Genomic DNA, 18955 nt, shown 5'->3' with positions numbered 1-18955 from the left:
GGGTTTCTTAGGATGGCTGCTATTTTTCTGTCTGTTTTGAAGGCAGTCTTGATGTGATGCCTGTGTAGTATCTTTCTGATTTTGTCTGTAGTACCTACATAAGAGGTACTACAGACAAAAATACTGCCCTACATAAGAGGTACTACAGACAAACGAACACAATACAGAAGCCTGATGATGGCAGATGAGATTCTGCTGAAACGTTACAACTTTAAAAGCACAACTATAATGCCATGGGAAAATACCCGAACAAAGCTGAATACACACACACACACACACACACATATATATATATATTTCAAATCCATGTTTTACCTCTCACTAATGCCTTCTCTCCTTAGGAGCTGACAAGCGATATACATAGAGTAAACAATAGTAATAAGTACATTTGCTGGCACAGTGAATTTAAGCTATGGCAAATATAAAAACAGAGAACAAATATTTTGCATGACAACTATTTCAAATTAAAAGAAACGTAAAATTCAATATCCACTACTAAAATATGTATTCATAAGTTTTCATAACTGATAGACATCCACTAGTGCAAAACTGTTTCCACTTTGGAAACTTAAGCTGTTTTTTTTCTTAAAAACTGCTTTTGGGTACAATCAGAGATAGTTCAGACAAGAAGCATGATAATGAATAAATAATAAATAAAGCTCTATCTTTATTGTAAGGTTGCATTGACAGATTCTTGCAACTTGGTAAGTATTTCACCCTTCCTTTTCTTTTACTCTCCAGAAAGTTAGGAAAAGTCGCTTCTAAAACACCTCCCTTGTTTCCTCTGCTTCAATGGACTTTTGCATGAAGGTTGTGTAATATGTGGCTCTTCCTCCTATCTCACAGGTCATTCCTACATCCCATTACACCCCACCTGCTCTAGTCTAGAGCATAAAAGATGGTTATTGTGACATTGCACACACAAATTATCCTGTTCTCTGTAAACCATGATGTATTAGAAATCTATAAGCTAAGCTGGAGAAACTGATAAAATGGCATCATGGCAAATGTTTCTTTTAACTAGATACTCTCAAGATTATGGGGTTTCTCCCAACAACAGCCTTCCCAGTCCCATTTAACATTTTTTGAACTAAGAAAGAATAGCAAAGCAGAATAAAAGAAAAGCATATAAAAAGAGCAACAGAAGAAAAACAGTTTATTTCATAAACATAAGTTGTATAATTTCCGGGTTCTTTTTCATTTTCAAGAAAACAGAAAGCATAATACTCAGAACAATTTTAGCTCCTGCATACACATACATATATGTATGTATACATATGTTTATATTGTATATATGAACCCCCGAATTTCTATATCCTGTGGAATTCCCACCTGCAGAATGCATTCCAAAATGGCAAAAAACAACATTAAAGAAAAAAAATCTCTTCATGAAAGAGTTCCATACAAAATACAAAACCATTTCAGTTCAGAACATAAGCAACCTACAGATTTATCCAATAGGGCCATAGTAGGGCATTTTAACTGAATTTGGGAGTTGTTTTAATTTTTTAAAAAACACCAGTTTATCAACATTCATAAGCAAGCATTATATGCAAGCGTGCAACTGCACGCATGCACACACAATTTTTGCCCTAACAAGATGCAATTCAAGTGATTCACGCACAATCAATGTCCTAAGTTGCCTTTTCACTAATTAGAGAATATCATTGTCCCTGGCATTGAATCTTATAGAATAATTTATATTGAAATGAAATAAAAATCTCCGTTCATTGTTTTGGAGCTGTGTTAGAATAGAAATGAAAATTGTTCAGACAGAAAGAAGCCCATTAGAGACTTTGCATATTTATGTACATTTGTGTACATACACGCGCACACATTCATGCTTCCATGTATTTACTGTATGAATCACTATTGGAGAACAAAACTGAACTGGGACTCATAAATAAGGCTGTATTGCTATTAGATCCTAGAACTTTAACTCAATGCTGGGCAAAATAATAAAGTCAAATATATCTATCAAATAAAACCTCTGCGTTAAGTATTAGCTAATGGGCAATAAGGTACAGGGAATATGGGAAGGGATGATGTGCAAACTTTCACATAAATTGATGATATACAGCACTCTCTTAAAATTGAAGCCTGCATTGGAGTTGAGGCAATTGTCTTTTTTCTAGACTGGAGCCTAGTCTTATTCCCTAAGAAAGTTTGCAGTCCTGCAGCCTCACTGCTCCCCAGCTTTTTCATTTGTTTATTTGGCTAATGAACTTTGTATGTAATCAGGCACTGTGAATTTTCCAACAGCCACAAAGATCTATCTCAAAGAAAAGGTGCCCTAATTGTAAACGATCATATAATTGACTCCCAATTAACTGAAATCCTCTCCCTGCCATTTGTGACAATGATAGTAGCAGAATTAGCAGGGACAAGGTCGCCTGAAGCTTCCTCTTCAGAATTTGGGAAGTCCAAAGGTGAACCCTAATCAAATGGTTCATCTTCATCATCAAAAAAAAAGCAATCTCTCTCTAGATTTTCTGATTCATCATCATAGGAAATATCATCATCATCATCAAGATCTTCATCATCATATTCTTCTTGCCACTCTGGAACATACTCATCTTCCTCATCTTCCTCTTTGCCCCCATCATCTGTATCAGGTGAATCAGATCCTTCACAAAAAATCAGCCTGTTTAGAAACAAATTTTGTGTCATTTCACTTTTGGATTACAGTAGTATTCTACATTCCAGTAAATGATACTTATGAGTGAAGCATGACTTATACCATAACATGCTTGACGTGAGCTAATAAGGACTTTCCTCAATAGAAATTTCTTGATTAGCTATTGGTGGTCCCTAAATCATATTTTTGTGGTCCCCCCCAGAACCTCCCTGGATTTTGCTGTTAAAATTCACTAGTGTTAATTTCCACTGATGTTTAGCAAGGGACTAGTGAACTACAGAATGGGTAGGCTTACTGAATATAAAGCAATTTTTGAAGATTTCCTAAAATTGGGCAAACAAAAAGCAAGACATGGACTTTCCATTTACATGACTTGATGACACTGCCTTCAGCTACTCAAAAGTCATATAATTCATAAATATAAACAGACTGCCTGCCTCTGCTTGAAATGTTAACATTCACAATTAATATACCAGATTTTCTAAACTGTAACAGAATTCAACTCCACATTTGTTTTTAACAATGTTATTTTAAGAGATGCAAGAGGTTACTGTTACATTGACACTACCAAGAACTGGAGAAATACTTTACATTACTCAAGAAGCAGCAAAAATATGGTTTCTTTTGTCACTTCCAAAAGCATCTTGTTTGTTCCAAATCTATAAACATCAGATCACTGATTTAAATACCTGGCATTCAAATCTACCTGACTTGTTATGGAAAACACAAAGTTATTCTATATGTAGAAGAAGGAAATCATCTCCTGGTTGACAGAAAGTACTTTGGTATAGGTAATCCTCAACTTCTAACTGGTTGCATAGTGACCGTTTGAAGTTAAACAGATCTCCCTCGAAGTACTTTCAACCCAATTCTGCATTTCTGACAGTCAAGTGATTTCTCTGGTCAAGTGATCGGACATCGGCCCTCGGCACCTGGCTCGCATTTGCAGCCATTTGCAGCATCCAACGGTCACATGGACATGTTTTGAGACAGTTTTGTTGAAAACTGATATTTACCTCAGGTTTTCAGTAAAGTCAGCCTATAGCAAACAATGGGTTTGCTTTACAACTGCGGCATTTTGCTTATCATCACAATAAAGGACATAAAATCAGATCAGTCATGTAGCTGGCCCACTTTAGGACTATCACAAGACTGTAATTGGTAGACTCCACTATGGTCATAAATAGATTTCTATGAGGACCGCTGAGAAATACCTTCTATCTAAATAGTTGCTGGCATGCTTGAATTAGGCTCCTCTTAGCCAGACTGCTTCTCACTAGAAATCTGAAACCTGGCTTACTATTCACATATCCCCATAAGAAAACTTACTGTTTATAAGTAGAAGTGCCATTAAGTACATTGGATAATTTAATCCCTCCCTGTTCGGAACTTTGTCGAGTTTGGAATCCCACTCTGAAATCCTGCAATAAAATAAAGATTGAAAGGATATAGCAAGATGCTGGCAACAGAGATTGCTCTCTTAAAGAAAATGGAACCATTAAGAATCTAAATAGCACATTTCTTTTTGATGTAATACTGAATTGGCAAAAATACCTCTGCTACTATATATATCTTGTCTAGGCAGGTATTACCTGAGTAGCATGATGCAGAATTGACAGGAGCCGTTCTTGGATCCTTCGAACCAACTCTAAACCGATATTAAAATGCTTCGCTTTGAGCAACCGAATGGAAGAGGCAAGATCTTGGCAGTGTAACAGCATTTCCTCTGAAAGAAAAGGCAGATCCATTTCCAAACTGTAGCACACTGTGAGTGAGAAATTTAAGCTACTCTGATATGAACTGGTTATCATATTCTGCAATAAGTAAGAGATCCAACAGATTTATGATCTTGCAGACAATTCCAAAAGACAGAGAATGAAGCTAAACAACTGGTTATACTACTAACAGGGTTGAGGATGTAGAAACTTTAGGAACCTTGGAATCCTTTTTGAAATAGCTATTTTTTTCTAGTAATTAAAAAGAGTATATTTTCCATTTAACAGTTTCATATATTTCAAGAAAAGATAAATTCCTGTGCACAATTTTATATATTGTTATTATTACCGTGTTTCTCACAAAATAAGGCCAGGCCTTATTTTTTTTGAGCCCAAAAAACGGCTGGGACGTCTTTTCGGGGTGAATTAATTTCTCCCCCCTCCGTGCACCAGCGCTGTCTCCAACAACAGCTCCTGAGTCGCTCCCGCTTTTCCCCTGTCCCCGTAACAACAGGAAAAAAAAAGATTTTGAGGTACCTGGGAGAGCCGCCCGCTGCGTTTTGGTTTAACTCAAAGGCTCCAGCCTCGGGCTCTGCAAGTTTGCAAAAGTCCCGGTGCGCAGCCCATTCCTGCATTCCAAGCGCCCAGGCCAAGCTACCCTTCGCCAGCGCTGTCTCAACCACCACACGAGAAGCTCCCCACCCGGAGGGCCGTGGTGGGGAGGCCGGCGAAGGGCCGTCCTGGGGCGACAGGCGGCTGTGCCCGGACCTCATGCCGAGGCCAAGGGGAGCAGCGGCGTGTCCCCCATTTTGCGGGCCCGCCGCTCGGCCCAGTGGGGGGCAGCCCCCCCAGGAGGGGCGGGTTGTTGCTTCTTTTTGTTTGAATATTTCTTTTTGTCTTGGTATTATTATTTTATAATTAATTTTATATATTACCCTTTCTTGTTTTTCAATATTGTTTTTCTATTTATGTGTTTTAGAAAACAGCAATACATTTTTGTAAAAAAGCTAAGACCTTTAAGTCTCCAAGCCTAGAAATACAGCAGAGGATAATTTTATGCAACTGAAAAGAAACTTATTTTTGATTTCAAGGAATGAATCCAGGGTGAGTTTAACTAATTCTGAAAGTCTGTGTTCTAAAAAAGAGATAGAATATGTTGCTATGTAGTCCAGAGTTAATAAGCTTAATGACTGAAATTTTTTTTTACTCAGTTACTTATTATTCCTATTAGCTTTTATTTTGTCAAATTTAGTTTATTTTGCTCATTAATCATATCATTTTTCCTTAACTATATTAACTCTATCCCTTTTGTTAGTGATGATATACTTTTAAAAATATTTTATTATTTTTTTTAAAAAGGAAGAGCTCTAGCTTAAATACTAACAATCTAAAGTTTATAGTTGCATCAACAAAACTGTTATAAGGTGAAAAATGTTTTCATTCTACTTGAAATGAATTTTTAATCAGTTTAAAAGAACTATGCAAAATGATTAATTATAGTTACTGTCTCAGCATACTGAGGAACTTGGGTGAGCTGCACAGGCAGCAAAAAGGAAATACTACTATGACAACTGATGCTCTCCAATATTGCTACGAATAATTGCCAGTATTCTTTGAACTTGTCTCAAAGAAATGACAGTTGTTTGCATGGCAATAATGGCTCACCCAAAAGGATCTGCAAAGCATTAGTATGCAGCTCCAGATTCTCAGATTGTTGTTCCATGATATCCATTTTTTCTGTGTCCTGGTTATAGTAGCTGTAGATGCAGGAATACGCCAGGACCTGAAACACATCATGTATCACAATGCATATAAATCACAGATTCCAGTTAGACCTCTTCAGTGGGGGAATAGTTTCACTAGAAGCAGAGAGAAAAGGTAATGACCCCTCATTCCCACAACTCTGCTCCTCTCCTCTGATGTTCTCCTAGAAAAGGATTAGAATGAAGTAATTGGAAGAACCATAGTACCATCTTCCTACTTAGAGCAGGAGAGAAAAAGAATATTTCATAGCTCAAATTTAAAGCATAGGTGCTTGGAGTTGGAGAAAAATAATGCTAGGGTAAATTTCCATATTTTTGCATTATTTCTTTTATAAGCATAGTTATGGATCACCCATAGAATGACAAAGGCTTTGTAACAAGAATCCCCCCCCCCCAAAAAAAACAACAACAACGAAGAATGAAAAAGCATTCTGGAGAGGTTTTTCTTTCTTTTCTGAAAGCCACTATAGATTCTTCTAAGGGAGGGGTCCCCAACCACCGGTCCGTGGAACAAATCCTACCGGGCCGCTGGTTTGCTGGGCGCCGCCATCTTGTTTTGATGAAAAAGTGCTTCCGGTGAGCTTTTCCGGGTAGAAAGCTCACCGGAAGCACTTTTTCATCAAAACAAGATGGCGGCACCCAGCTGATGCCGGTACCGGGCCGCGGCATAAAAAAGGTTGGGGACCACTGTTCTAAGGTATCTTTCAAAGAAATGTCTATGGAGATTTTCAGTCATCCATGTCTTGGTTGTCCCAAAGGTACTTTTTCAAGAAGCAATTGGACTTTCTTGTTTTTCTTTGAAGATGTTTCGCTTCTCATCCAAGAAGCTTCTTCAACTCTGACTGGATCCTTCCATTCTCTACCATCCAGTTAGAGTGAAGAAGCTTCTTGGATAAGAAGCGGAATGTCTTCAAACAAAAACAAGGAAGTCCAGTTGCCTCTTGAAAAAACACCTTTGGAACTTCCAAAGAAATGCATTTTCTGTAACATAAGAACAATGTTGAATATGACACTGAACACCAGTGCAGAAATTTGCTCACTAAATACCAAAATTTCTTTTGGAATGTCAATTAGCACGTTGGAAAGAGGGTCCCCAATGGATTTTTCAAGTTTTGATACAGACCCTTACCAAAGGTTCCTGAGCAACCTTAAAATCTACATCCTAAGAGGACAGATGTTGTAACGGTAACGGAATAGAAAATAGAGTAGGAATAAATGGAAAATCTTCACAAGGGAAGATCTTCAAAATGAGGTCCCTGGCTAGGATTAGGAGTACTACATTTTAATATTTTAATGGAAACTAAGCAAGCAGTGATTGATTCCAAAACAGACCATAGAATGTTTGTGGACAGCTCAATGAAAATTTCAACCCAGGCAAATCCCAAGGTTGGAATTATTAGGCAGAGAACTGAAAACACAGCAACTAAAATAGTAGAACCCTTATGTAAATCTACAGAGAAAACACTTGTGTCTTGTGTAGAAGATGTGGTATCATAGCTTTTTTTTTTTTAATTTCACTGAAATGAACAAAATGAGTCTGCCTACCGAGATGAGGTGGACCGGTTGCTTTCGTGGTGTAGTGACAATAACTTGGTCCTTCAACACCAATGTAAGACCAAGGAGCTTATAGTGGACTATAGAAGGAACAGATCAGACATCCAGCCCTTGCTTACCAATGGAGACTGAGTGAAGCAAGTGGCCAGTTTTAAGTTTCTGGGTGTTATCATAAAAGAGGACCTGACCTGGGGCGCTCACATTGCAGCACTGGTCAAAAGGGCCCAGCAGAGATTATACTACCTGAGGCTTCTCCGAAAACAACAACTGAATGAAAAACTGCTGGTGACCTTCTATCACTGCACCATAGAGAGTATCCTAACTTACTGCACCTGTGTGTGGTTTGCCAATTGCACAGTGGCAGATAGGACAGCACTCCAGAGGGTTAACGTCATTGCCCAGAAGATCATTGGTTGCCCTCTCCCCTCTCTGGAAGAGCTTTATAGCTCCCACTGCCTTAAGAAAGTTCAAAACATTCTCAAAGATCCATCTCATCCTGGGCACCCTTTTTTTGAACTATTACTATCTGGCAGACGGTACAGGATAATAAAAACAAGGACAAATAGGCTGAAAAACAGCTTCTATCCCAGGGCAGTAACTCTATTGAATTCTACTGTATAGTGCAGTGTTGGTGCGGTGTTGGGGGTTTTCGGTTCAATGTGTAGAGTGTGAAGGATGTGTGTTTGTGTTTATTTTCATGGTCATGATGTGCACTGAAGGTGGTGTTTGATTTCGTTGTACAAGGTGCAATGACAATAAACTAAACTAAACTAAACTAGGTAGGTAGGTAGGTAGGTAGGAAGGAAGGAAGGAAGGAAGGAAGGAAGGAAGGAAGGAAGGAAGGAAGGAAGGAAGGAAGGAAGGAAGGAAGGAAGGAATGATTTAGAAGTTTGTGGAGAAATAATCTTGAAAAAATTAGGGAGAAAATTGTATCACAAATTTAAAGTAATGGCTGAATTGTTTCAGAATAAATCAGGACACTTTCATGATTACTACGCTTTGAATGTATATTTGACAAATACTATTTAGACTTTGAACAGAATGAAAGTGTCCACAAATACCTTATAATTCTGCATTCTACTGAATTAAAATATCATGTTGCAATAACATTTTAGCCTCTTAATTTTACATAGTTCTCCCATCCCATTTTTTTTCAAATACTTTTATTTCCACTCTTTCATTTACATGCTGACCATCCAGTATAGTTCTACGCACATGATGTGGACCTCCTCTGTTACACTTTCTACATCCTTTGTGGGGCTATAAAAAGTATAAAATAAATAAAGCAGAATTGAAAAGAAAGGAGCAATGATGCAGAAAAACGGAGCATACATTGAAAGGTGGGACTTACTTTTCGTGCCTGTTCCAGCACTTTGCAGGCATCAATAACAAAAGTCAAGGTCCGAATCTGTGGCATATCACTGACGGTGGAAACTCTACTTCGTAAGTTCATAGCAAATTCCTGAAATGGATGAGAACTGCATCAGTTTTCCTGATGTCTACTCTTATTTACTACATTACTAAAAAAATGTCCCTTTATGTATATAAAACTTCTAGAGTTACATTCAAAAGAACAACATTGAGGAGGATTACTTGCAGAGTATTTACAACAAAATGAAAAAGGGCATGAGCTCTACTTTCCTGCTAAAAGGCAGAAAGTAAGAGGGAAAGACATTTTCTCTTCTAGTAAACTGGCTTAATTTAATTTATTAGTTTTGAAACAAAACAATCAATCTTCCTAAACTGCCTTTTTACGTGATTGAAGTGATGACATATTACTGTTCTCAATGGCTAGAATGGTCTATAGCTAAATATTCTAAGATGACCAATGCATAAAAGTACACGGTTAATTATGCAGGTTCAACTAAAGAATAGTAATCCTGACCTTTGCTTTATGATGAAAAATGCACCTTTCATTATAGTCTTGGAAACGCTTTTCCTGTCGAGCTGCTTTGCTTACCTGAAGGGGAAAAATTGAATGCAGTTATTCAAAGTAACACCAAACATTTCTTTTAAAATTTCTTAAGACTGTACATATAATGTGGATTTTATACATATATTGGAAAATAATTCCAAAATTACAAATGTAATTATACTTCTAAAACATAAAAGTCGGTAACTGATATACAGTACAATGATAAAAAACAAAAGTAATATTTTTTACCAAATGCCAGGATAAATAAAAAAAATACCTGGATTTGCTTTACACTAAAAAAGGTCATATTACTACATATTTCCTTAGAAAAGAATATTCCTTTATTGGAAAAGTTACTTGTCTTTTACATAAATACTCACCATGGCAGAGCAGTTGTAGTAATCCTTATGGGTTGGTTTCCAAGGTTTCAGGCAACGCCAACAAAATCCATGGTTACATTTGGCACAAGTCATACTGCATATAATGGGGGATGAGGGCCATTAGTAAGATATGGCCACCAACTTCGTTCTTTGGATCATCAATGTGAAAAGTAACTCAAGGGCTGTTTCAGCTAAGTACACGCTAATGAGTAAGCTCCAGGTTCCTCCATAAAGAAACGTCATCTGATGGGATCCAATAGGAAAGTTTTTTCTGCCACAGTACCCACCATTTGGAACTTAATTCCCCTTGAGATCAGATTGGCCCCGACCTTATTGGTCTTTTAAGCCGTGGCTTTTCCATCTGGCCTGGGGAATCTAGTAACATGGAGCTTGCAAAGTGGCTCTACTGGTAGGAACTTAAGTGTACTCTCCAGCAAATTATGGGAGTGGAGTAATGTTTTTATTGTTTTCTATGATTTGTGAGATGGGGGCCACATAAATTGACCAAATAAATAAAACATGAAAAGCCATACAGAATGGCACCACAGTATTAAAAAAGAAAAGGAAAAAGCATTGCTTTAATGATAAAAATAAAAGCAAATACTAGAGAACATTTTCTCTACTGAAAGATGATAAATAGTAAGATTCAGATGATGCTCTGCCTGTAGCATCACATCCAAACATGGTCAGTGAAAACACTGTGATAAACAGATATTCTTTAAGCTTTATTTGGATTTATTTGCTCTGTGAGATTTTAGAACACATGAGCAGCAATTAAGGATGCAAATGTTGAGTCAAGGTGCCCAGACACCACAAACCAATATGTACAGAGGAAACCTAGAGACTACTTTCTGTCCAACAAATCAAGTTTTCCATTCTAACTTTTCAAAGGAATGTTAGCAGTAATGACAAATAACACCCATACTTCAATGTAATTAAAAAGGGAGAAGAATGCTCCTTAACTGACAATGGAGATAGGAGTGGTATTACAAAAACTACATAAGGAAAATGCCCAAAAACAACAGAATGGTTCAGGTATGGTAGTTCCCACATATCTAAAGGGCATCAGGATGGAGAAAGGTGATCAAATTGGGTGTTACTTGCAGCCTCTTGCCTCTAAGACACAAGGAAGACACAAATCAATTGTGCCTTTGACAGAGAAGGCACAATAATCCAATCTGTCAAACAAACTATAAATTACTGAAGTTTCCTTCTATATATTTTTTCCTCTTTATACAAAAGTGTACCGAAAAACATACTCACTGTAGACAGCCTTCATTTTTCTCTATTTGAGCTTGGCAGCTTGGACACCTTTTAGATATGAGTTTGGCCAGATGCTTACTCTGGGCTTCCACAGTCATTCCTTCATAGAAACCACCATCATCCATCCACTGAGACATGTGACTGCAGCTGGCAGGATAGTGGGCCTTTGAAGAATCCAGAGAGTAAACTATGTGGTAAATGGTCCTAAAAAGAGAGCTCTCCACCACCACCAAGTTTCATATTAACCTTACTTCAGGAAAATTGCAGCTGAAGCAGGAGATCCAAGAGCACTTTGAACAAGCTTCTCCACAGCAAAGGCCTTCCTTGCAGAGTATCTGATCACAGCCTTGAGGGTTGGTGCACCAAGTTAGGTTTGAACAGCATTCAACATAACCTCTTAGAAGGGCTTTCTCATACTATATTAAAAATGCATGAATGTTAGCTTTGGAGTTCTCATCAAAAATATCTAGGAAACATTTGTATTATATGCATATTATAAATCTCTTAACAAAAGAAGCAGGTTTTCAACAGGTTTCTTATTTTTATAAAAGAGATAGCACCTTAATCCTTACTAATATTATTAATGTTGGGTGCAAAAATAAACTACCTTATTCTCTAAGAATTTATTGAGATGAGACTTATCCCTTCACAAACTAATCTAACATTTTTCTCAATAAAGACATATATTTAGTAATTACATAATTGTAATATATTAAGTAATATATTGTTTCATAATTTTCTGAAGAATGCAGATGGATGAAATGATGTTATAAATGAAACAGTCAGCAAAACCAACTAGAATAGTGCTTCCCAAACTTTTTCCTTCATTACCCAAACCATTTATCAGAAAATCATTATTTAAATGTCTTTATTGAGCTGGGATAATGGGTTTGTGTGTCATTGTGTGGAATTCTGTAACTAGGTTAACTAGGAAAAGCTCTTAAATCCTAACTTCAGATGGAATTAACAGATTACCTTTAAATCCATTTTAAAGATATGAACAGATTAATGTGGAAATGATGCAAACGCACAATTAATGTAGTGCCTTAAATCAGGGGCCCCTAACCCCGGGGCTATGGCCCACTACCAGGCTCATTATGTGGCCTGTTTGGAACCCAGCCGCGTGAGTGGCGTAACATGCACAAAGCTCTACTTAAGCTCCCCTTGAAACTCACACATGAAACTTGCCTCATGCAAGCGGCAGGAACTGGCGTTTGCACATGAAGCTTCCTTTGCATGAGAGGTGAGTGCACGCGCTCACCGCTCACACAAATGGTGTTCTTCTTGAGATCGTTCTGGAGGCTAAAAAGAGGCCTCTAGCATTCAGAAGCATCACATTCACTAGTTTTCTGCCTGGAAAACTAACACACAGAATGTTTCTGAAGGCAAGAGGTGCTGGAAAAATATACACACACCCTCCAGTAATACATTTTAGGGGATTATATCTGGATATATTTTTAAATTTTTATTTTTACTATAACATAATATGCAAGAGAAAGTACAACAGTATGCAAACCAGTATATATGGATAAAAATATATTCTTTATCTTTTACTTTGTTTCATATATGGCTCTCTATATAGTTATATACCAAGTACTTTGACCAAGTACTCTTTAGATTCCACCAATATTCACTGCACAACTTTTGGCTGTTGTAAAACATTGTGTTATGATCAAGAGACCATATTTCAGGAGCTTGGCAGCAGGCTTACATTTACAACTAGTTGCAGCATCCCAGGGTGCCGTGACTGCAACCTGCAATATTTTTTGCCACTTTCCTGTTGGGTGTGTTGGATTTCTTAATGACCAGATGGCTTGCCTAATGACCATAGCGATTCGGTTAACAATTATCATAAAAATGGTCATAAAATGAAGTCAGGTCCAAAATTCTGAGCCCAACTGTGGACATTAAGCAACAACCACCTGAGCCATATACAGCAAGAGAGTCTCTACTAATGTGAAGTTTAGCATATCTAGCATAACGGATTAACAGCTTAACCTTCTATGACAACTTTAAGGCTTTAAGATATAGCAAGCATCCAATTCATAAGAATAAGCTTCCTTTCTGGAAGGGACTGGTCAGTTTTTCAATTACCCTGCTTACCTTGGCAATGACTTCTTTGGAGGAAATGATAGAGCGGATAAAGGCAGTAGTGGGTTGTGCAGGACAATCAGAAATGGGACAAGTGCAATTCAGAATCAGGTTTTGTTCAATTCGAGTAGTCAAGTATTCATTCCAGCAGGACTAGTTAAGAAAAAAATAAAAATAAAATTGAAGGCAGAGATAGAATTAGGGAATATTTCAATTGCAGTTTACCATAGATTGTGAAAGAAAATGCTATTAAATTATTTGAGAATAGGAATGGAAACCAATTCTCAATACCGGCAATGTTCTTTCACGGATATGAATAAAGTCCAAACAACAAAGATGAAGGAAACACAAGATGTTTCAGGCTTCCAGAGGAAGACGGCTGACTAACACGCTACTAATTTGACAGAATGAAAGCAATTGCTCCCCTTCCCAAATACCTATTATCATAGTAGTAAGGAAGCTCTTACCTTACAGCAGTAGTGCGTACAACACAGAAGAGGCAGATCATCTGTTTCACTCAGAGGATTCACACACACAGGACAGTGGGTGACAGGACTTGAGGGTGGCTGAGGATTTCTCACTTGCAGCCCTGAGAAAAACAGCATCGACTCTTGGTCTTCTGTGTATCGCTGAATCAGAACATCCACATTCCACTTACAGTGTATCAGCAGATGTTGAGCTATATCTGCAGTCACGCTCAGAGTGTCTGACACCTTCTCCACTGTTTGGGTCATCAGCAGCTCAACTTCTTCTTGATTCATTGTACGTCCCATAGGCAAGAGGACCGTTTCCATCAGAACCTGTTCTGTATCAAGGCCAAAGGTATCCAATCTGACAAGAAAAGCCTTATCAAGAACAACAACAACAAAAAAGGATTGCTTTCAGTTTTTACTGTATATGCACAGCACATTAACATACAGCATTACCTTTTGGTTGCATCTGTCCCAGAAGCGATCTTTGATTTTTGGCAATTAATGTTTTGAAAAATTAGCTGGGCTTGACCCCGGTGAGGTGTGGTGGGGTCTGCCGAAATGTACTCCAGGATATGTGGGTTATCCTCCTGGCGCTGGATGTAGCCTTGGCTCAGCAGATGCAGGATGCAAGAGAGGACATCTGTGCTACAACAGCAAAAGTTCAAAAATTTCTGGGTACTACCAGACTCCCGTTTCTGGCAGACATCAATCACCTAAACAAGGTAGAAAGAATGAAGAAAATCATCTTTTTGGCTGCCAACTGAGTTCAGCAAGGGGCTTAAGTCTTTGTGTTCCATACCTTAAATACCAGGTTGTCAATATGCATCTCTTTCTCTGCCTTCAAGATCTGGACAAGGAGACAGCAAATGGTATTCCTCTTCTTCTCTAGTGCACAGCCCTCATTTTCTTCCACATTCAAATACATCTGTTTGGGCAAGAGCCACAGGCGCTGACCGGAAGCCTGGCACCGTGTCCCCTCATTCAGCCTCAAAAGACCTAGCAGTCAGAGAAGACAGGAACTGAGCAGAGCTAAGATATTTTTGTCTTTCTAAATTCAGCTGTATTCTGTGACATGTGGCTTGGAAAATTCTTTTAAATTCATCACTAAAGTTGAAACGAAGCTTCATCATTGAGTCATGAAATCAACTAAAAGCTTATTTAATGATTCTGTTGTGAAGAGATTAAGATGAAATATATTATATAGACAAATAAAAGTCATAATCCCATCCTACTTTCAGGCCAACTAACATACTCTCATTATCCCCTCTCCTTTTACAGGAATGTCCTCTCTACTTACTCTGTCCCTGGGTGAGGATCCCATTCTCCTTTGTCAGGGGTTTCAGGGCATGACTAAGTAGGACAGGGGAAAGACCTGTGACTTCTAATAGTGTCTCCACAGAAACTTCCTATAACCAATAAAAGAAAAAGAAAAAGTTAAACATATAAAAAACGGACACAATGCTCCTACTGTAAATAATATTACAAATGCAATAACACTTCCATTCTGAGACCCCAATATATTTGCAGGGATATGTGCTATTGACAAGTAGAAGAGACCCTGATAATTTCCCAGTACAGAACAGAAAGAATCAATCCAGAATCACCAACGGTTCAGCACAATCATCCCGTTCAGAATAACGTTGGGTCATACTAAGATTATAACACTGCAGAAAATGTCAGGATACTATTTTTTTTCAGAAGAGGTAGTCTCATTGAAAGGGATTCTATACAACTGTCAGGGATTCTATACAGCTTAAATTTATTTATTTTATTTTTAATTATCAGATTTTTATTCTGTCTTTATAAACAATACCAGTAAATAAAAGGCCACCTCCAGCCTAAATCAGGCAAACTAGCTGGCTGAACACAAGCTGATAAACAAAATTCATTGATCCAACATTATGCCACTACAGTCACCCTAATCAGGGAGAAAACATCCTTATCTTATGAAACGGACAAATTATATATATCTGTATCAAACAAAGATCTAAATAGAGCATGTTCACACCGAATTCCCTATCACTGATGTCTCAGTACAAGACAAATCCTTGGAAAATGCAAGGATATGCATTTCCATTTTTCAATAACATGCTTTCCCTTCCACAAGCCAAAAACAGGGGAAAGGATTGGAGAGGCTAAATAACAATTATTTTATTCCTAGCCCAATCAATGTCAATAAAACTAAAACAGATGGATAAATACTACCGTGTTTCTCATATAATAAGGCCGGGTCTTTTTTTTTTTTTTGAGCCCCGAAAAAATGGCTAGGCCGTCTTTTCGGGGGTGACTTAATTCCCCCCCACTTGCATCTTCGGGCGGGCGGGCAGCGACGGCTTGGATGCTGACCTCGGCGTTGGTGGGGCACGTCCTATTGGGGTCAACGCAGGCAGCACCATATCCGGGTGTGCAACAAAAGTACTTCCTAACGGCAAGCCCCCCCCCCCCCACCATTCCCCCCCATTTCGCATGTTTTAATATAGGCCTTAATTTTTGGGGGGGGGGCTTAATTTCATTTCATGCCTATAAAACATGCTGGGACTTCCTATTGGGGGAGGCCATATTGTTGGAGAAACAGGGTAAGTATAGGTATGAAGCAATTTCCTAGGATGTCAATGAAGTAAGAATCAAAGCAGTCAGAACCTCAGCATGATTGAAGCACAGAAGAATGTACATTTGCAGGGTGGACACCTGCAGGATGTAGCCCTGGTATTTTAGCTCAGCATGACCCAGCCATGTCCACTGTAAACGCTGTGGCTTTGTATGTTCCATCCCAAAATGGCTCCGGCCTAAAAGAGATGAAAAAAGTCAGAGAAAAATACACTGAAAGCTCACCAAAACATTTCTATAAGCCCTCAGACCCAGGCATGGCAATTATTTAGACACTGCGAACTCTCCTTTTTAAGATGGCAACAATAATCATATAAGCCAATAATGATAATCCCATCATCTAATGGGATGCAGAAACCATACTTTCACTATCACTCATCAGTAGTGCTGCCCTCTGGAGCAGTAGTCACTATGCCCCCTCATTCTGACCCTATTCTAAATATTCCTGAAACCCTTTTTTCTCTCCCAGATCTCAAGACAGCATGATGGTGGGATCCTCAAGAGTATTCCCACCGTGAATAAATGCCAACCTTTTTGTGTTGCTTCATATTTTGATAATTATTTTTATCTGCTTCTAATATTATATGCAGCTTGTTCTGAATTGGGGAGCCTTACTATAAAATTTAGTTAATTAAATCATCTCATGGTCACCGAGTACCTTATCCCTACTAATGGAGGGGAATGGGCAACAGTATGCTGGTGTACAACAGAGGTTGTAGATAATGATGGTAAGTTTTACATCCTGCCATTATTCTGTACAAGTAAAGGTGAATTTTTTTGCATAATGTTTCACTCCTGTTTTCCCTCCAATACCAACTCTGTGAAGTAGGTTAGGCTGAAAGAATGACTGTTTTCTAAATATTAAAAAATGAAAAAAATAAGAACAAAATTTTAAGATATGCAAAACACTTGGAGAATGACAGTAATCCGTTCTGAGAAATGAATATCAAAAAAATGAAAAAGGCCAGATTTGAAAACGGTATTTTTGCCTACTTTGTTATATAAATGTTGATATGTCTGAAGGAAAAAGTTTAATGAAATGAAGTGAGAATAGATTAAATTAAGGAGTTTGTGAGGTAAACAAGAACGGATAGTGTTAATAATGAGTGGGTGTTGAATGAATGTTGACTGAATACAAACTGAATGACCACTATGAAAAATGTACAGTGAGGTGGTTTGGTTACAAAGAGAATGAGGATTGAAGAACAAAACACACATATAAAGAAAGAGTATGTCAAGAAGAAAGGGAAACTTGGTGGCAGCCCTCCATCATTTCTTTTTCTAAAAATACCATTTGGATCTTTTTGGAACTACAAACATTATTACAAGAAAACCAAAGGTGCTTTTTCAAGAGGCAACTGGACTTTCTGGCTTTTCTTTGAAGACATTTTGCTTCTCATCCAAGAAGCTTCTTCAGCTCCAACTTCTCAATGAAAGAATAAAACCGATTAATTTCACAACTGAGGTTTTGAAAGAGAGAGTGCAACACAAACTCCAAGAACTGAAATCATTTCTGCCAACAGAAGTATTAAAACAGGTCACAGAATTTATGAAGAAGGCACAACTAACACAGAGCTGAAGAAGCTTCTTGGATGAGAAGTTAAATGTCTTCAAAGAAAAACCAGAAAGTCCAGTCACATCTTGAAAAAGCACCTTCGGGACAACAATGACCTGGATAATTGATCAATTCTTCCAAAGATAATAAATATTTATGATGCCCTCTCTAAAAATCTACTGAAATTTCTTTAGCAGAAATCTAAACTAGTAGTTACCAGGTTTGTGAACCCTCCCTGATTATAAAGTCTCTGGGTGAAATTTTTGGTTTGCTTACCAACAACTACATCAGGATGCAGTGGGACCTATAAAGAACACTCCTTCCTACCCCAATTTGGACTCAGGATAGCTTCATACTCACTCTGGGTATAGAAGTCTGCAAACTTTCTCAGCTGCTGACTGAGGGAGGATGGGAAAAATTTGGCAGGGTCTTCCAGGTAGCAGAGGGGCGAGATGGTCCAACAACGTGGAGACAAAGCCAATACCTTCACTTCTTCCTCTTTCTCCTGAGAAAATGGTTCACCTTCCATCATCTGGGATCAAAACAGATCCAAAATAATTTTGTGACTAACAAAAGGACATTCTTGTCAGCAATCAACCAGACAAGAAACTTGAGAAGACAAAAATATTGTTTAGGTCAGAGGACTACTTTTGCTTTAGCTTTGTTCTTTTCACCTATTCACCTCATTTTCCTTCTCCTCCTCCTCCTCCTCCTCCTCCTCATGGTTTCCTTGCTGATCTAGTTCCAGCAGATGCTTGTCCAACTGCTGCAACTGGAAAAGATGAAACTGTTGCTGGTGCTCCTCCATATCACTCAAGTTCTTTAGCATCTGCTGAGGAAAACGGTTGGGGAAGCAGATCCCAATGTGCTCCACTACAGCAGATTCCAGCCACGTCTTTCCTTGAGATAGAAGACGATCTCCTAGATAGTACCTGGAGAGGCAAGGTGTTCAAGGTCAAATTCAGAACAAGGGTCATCCATCAGCCACCCTTATTCTCAAT

General features: G+C 38.2%; 1 protein-coding gene across 2 annotated transcripts in view; it reads right to left on the bottom strand.

The window, feature by feature from the left end:
* Positions 1 to 1139: 1139 nt before the first annotated feature.
* Positions 1140 to 18955, bottom strand: part of LOC113422690 (cullin-9-like) — a 51188-nt gene continuing 33372 nt past the window's right edge. For both annotated transcript variants that reach the window (XM_026683814.2, XM_087962587.1), the window contains exons 25-41: positions 18637 to 18886; positions 18315 to 18486; positions 16433 to 16578; positions 15090 to 15198; positions 14592 to 14788; positions 14246 to 14505; positions 13787 to 14150; positions 13332 to 13472; positions 11480 to 11644; positions 11229 to 11392; positions 9966 to 10059; positions 9556 to 9630; positions 9022 to 9132; positions 6019 to 6136; positions 4231 to 4364; positions 3968 to 4059; positions 1140 to 2644 (exon numbers count right to left, since the gene is read on the bottom strand). In XM_026683814.2, the coding sequence (XP_026539599.2) occupies positions 2437 to 2644; positions 3968 to 4059; positions 4231 to 4364; positions 6019 to 6136; positions 9022 to 9132; positions 9556 to 9630; positions 9966 to 10059; positions 11229 to 11392; positions 11480 to 11644; positions 13332 to 13472; positions 13787 to 14150; positions 14246 to 14505; positions 14592 to 14788; positions 15090 to 15198; positions 16433 to 16578; positions 18315 to 18486; positions 18637 to 18886 (2800 nt within the window). In that variant the 3' untranslated portion in view covers positions 1140 to 2436. The remainder of the gene's footprint in view (positions 2645 to 3967; positions 4060 to 4230; positions 4365 to 6018; positions 6137 to 9021; positions 9133 to 9555; positions 9631 to 9965; positions 10060 to 11228; positions 11393 to 11479; positions 11645 to 13331; positions 13473 to 13786; positions 14151 to 14245; positions 14506 to 14591; positions 14789 to 15089; positions 15199 to 16432; positions 16579 to 18314; positions 18487 to 18636; positions 18887 to 18955) is intronic.

The sequence above is a fragment of the Notechis scutatus genome, chromosome 1, assembly GCF_049901735.1.
Source record: "Notechis scutatus isolate UNSWTSFEM ecotype Mainland chromosome 1, rNotScu1.2, whole genome shotgun sequence".
Classification (NCBI taxonomy): domain Eukaryota; kingdom Metazoa; phylum Chordata; class Lepidosauria; order Squamata; family Elapidae; genus Notechis; species Notechis scutatus.
This window is presented reverse-complemented; position numbering and strand designations above follow the sequence as displayed.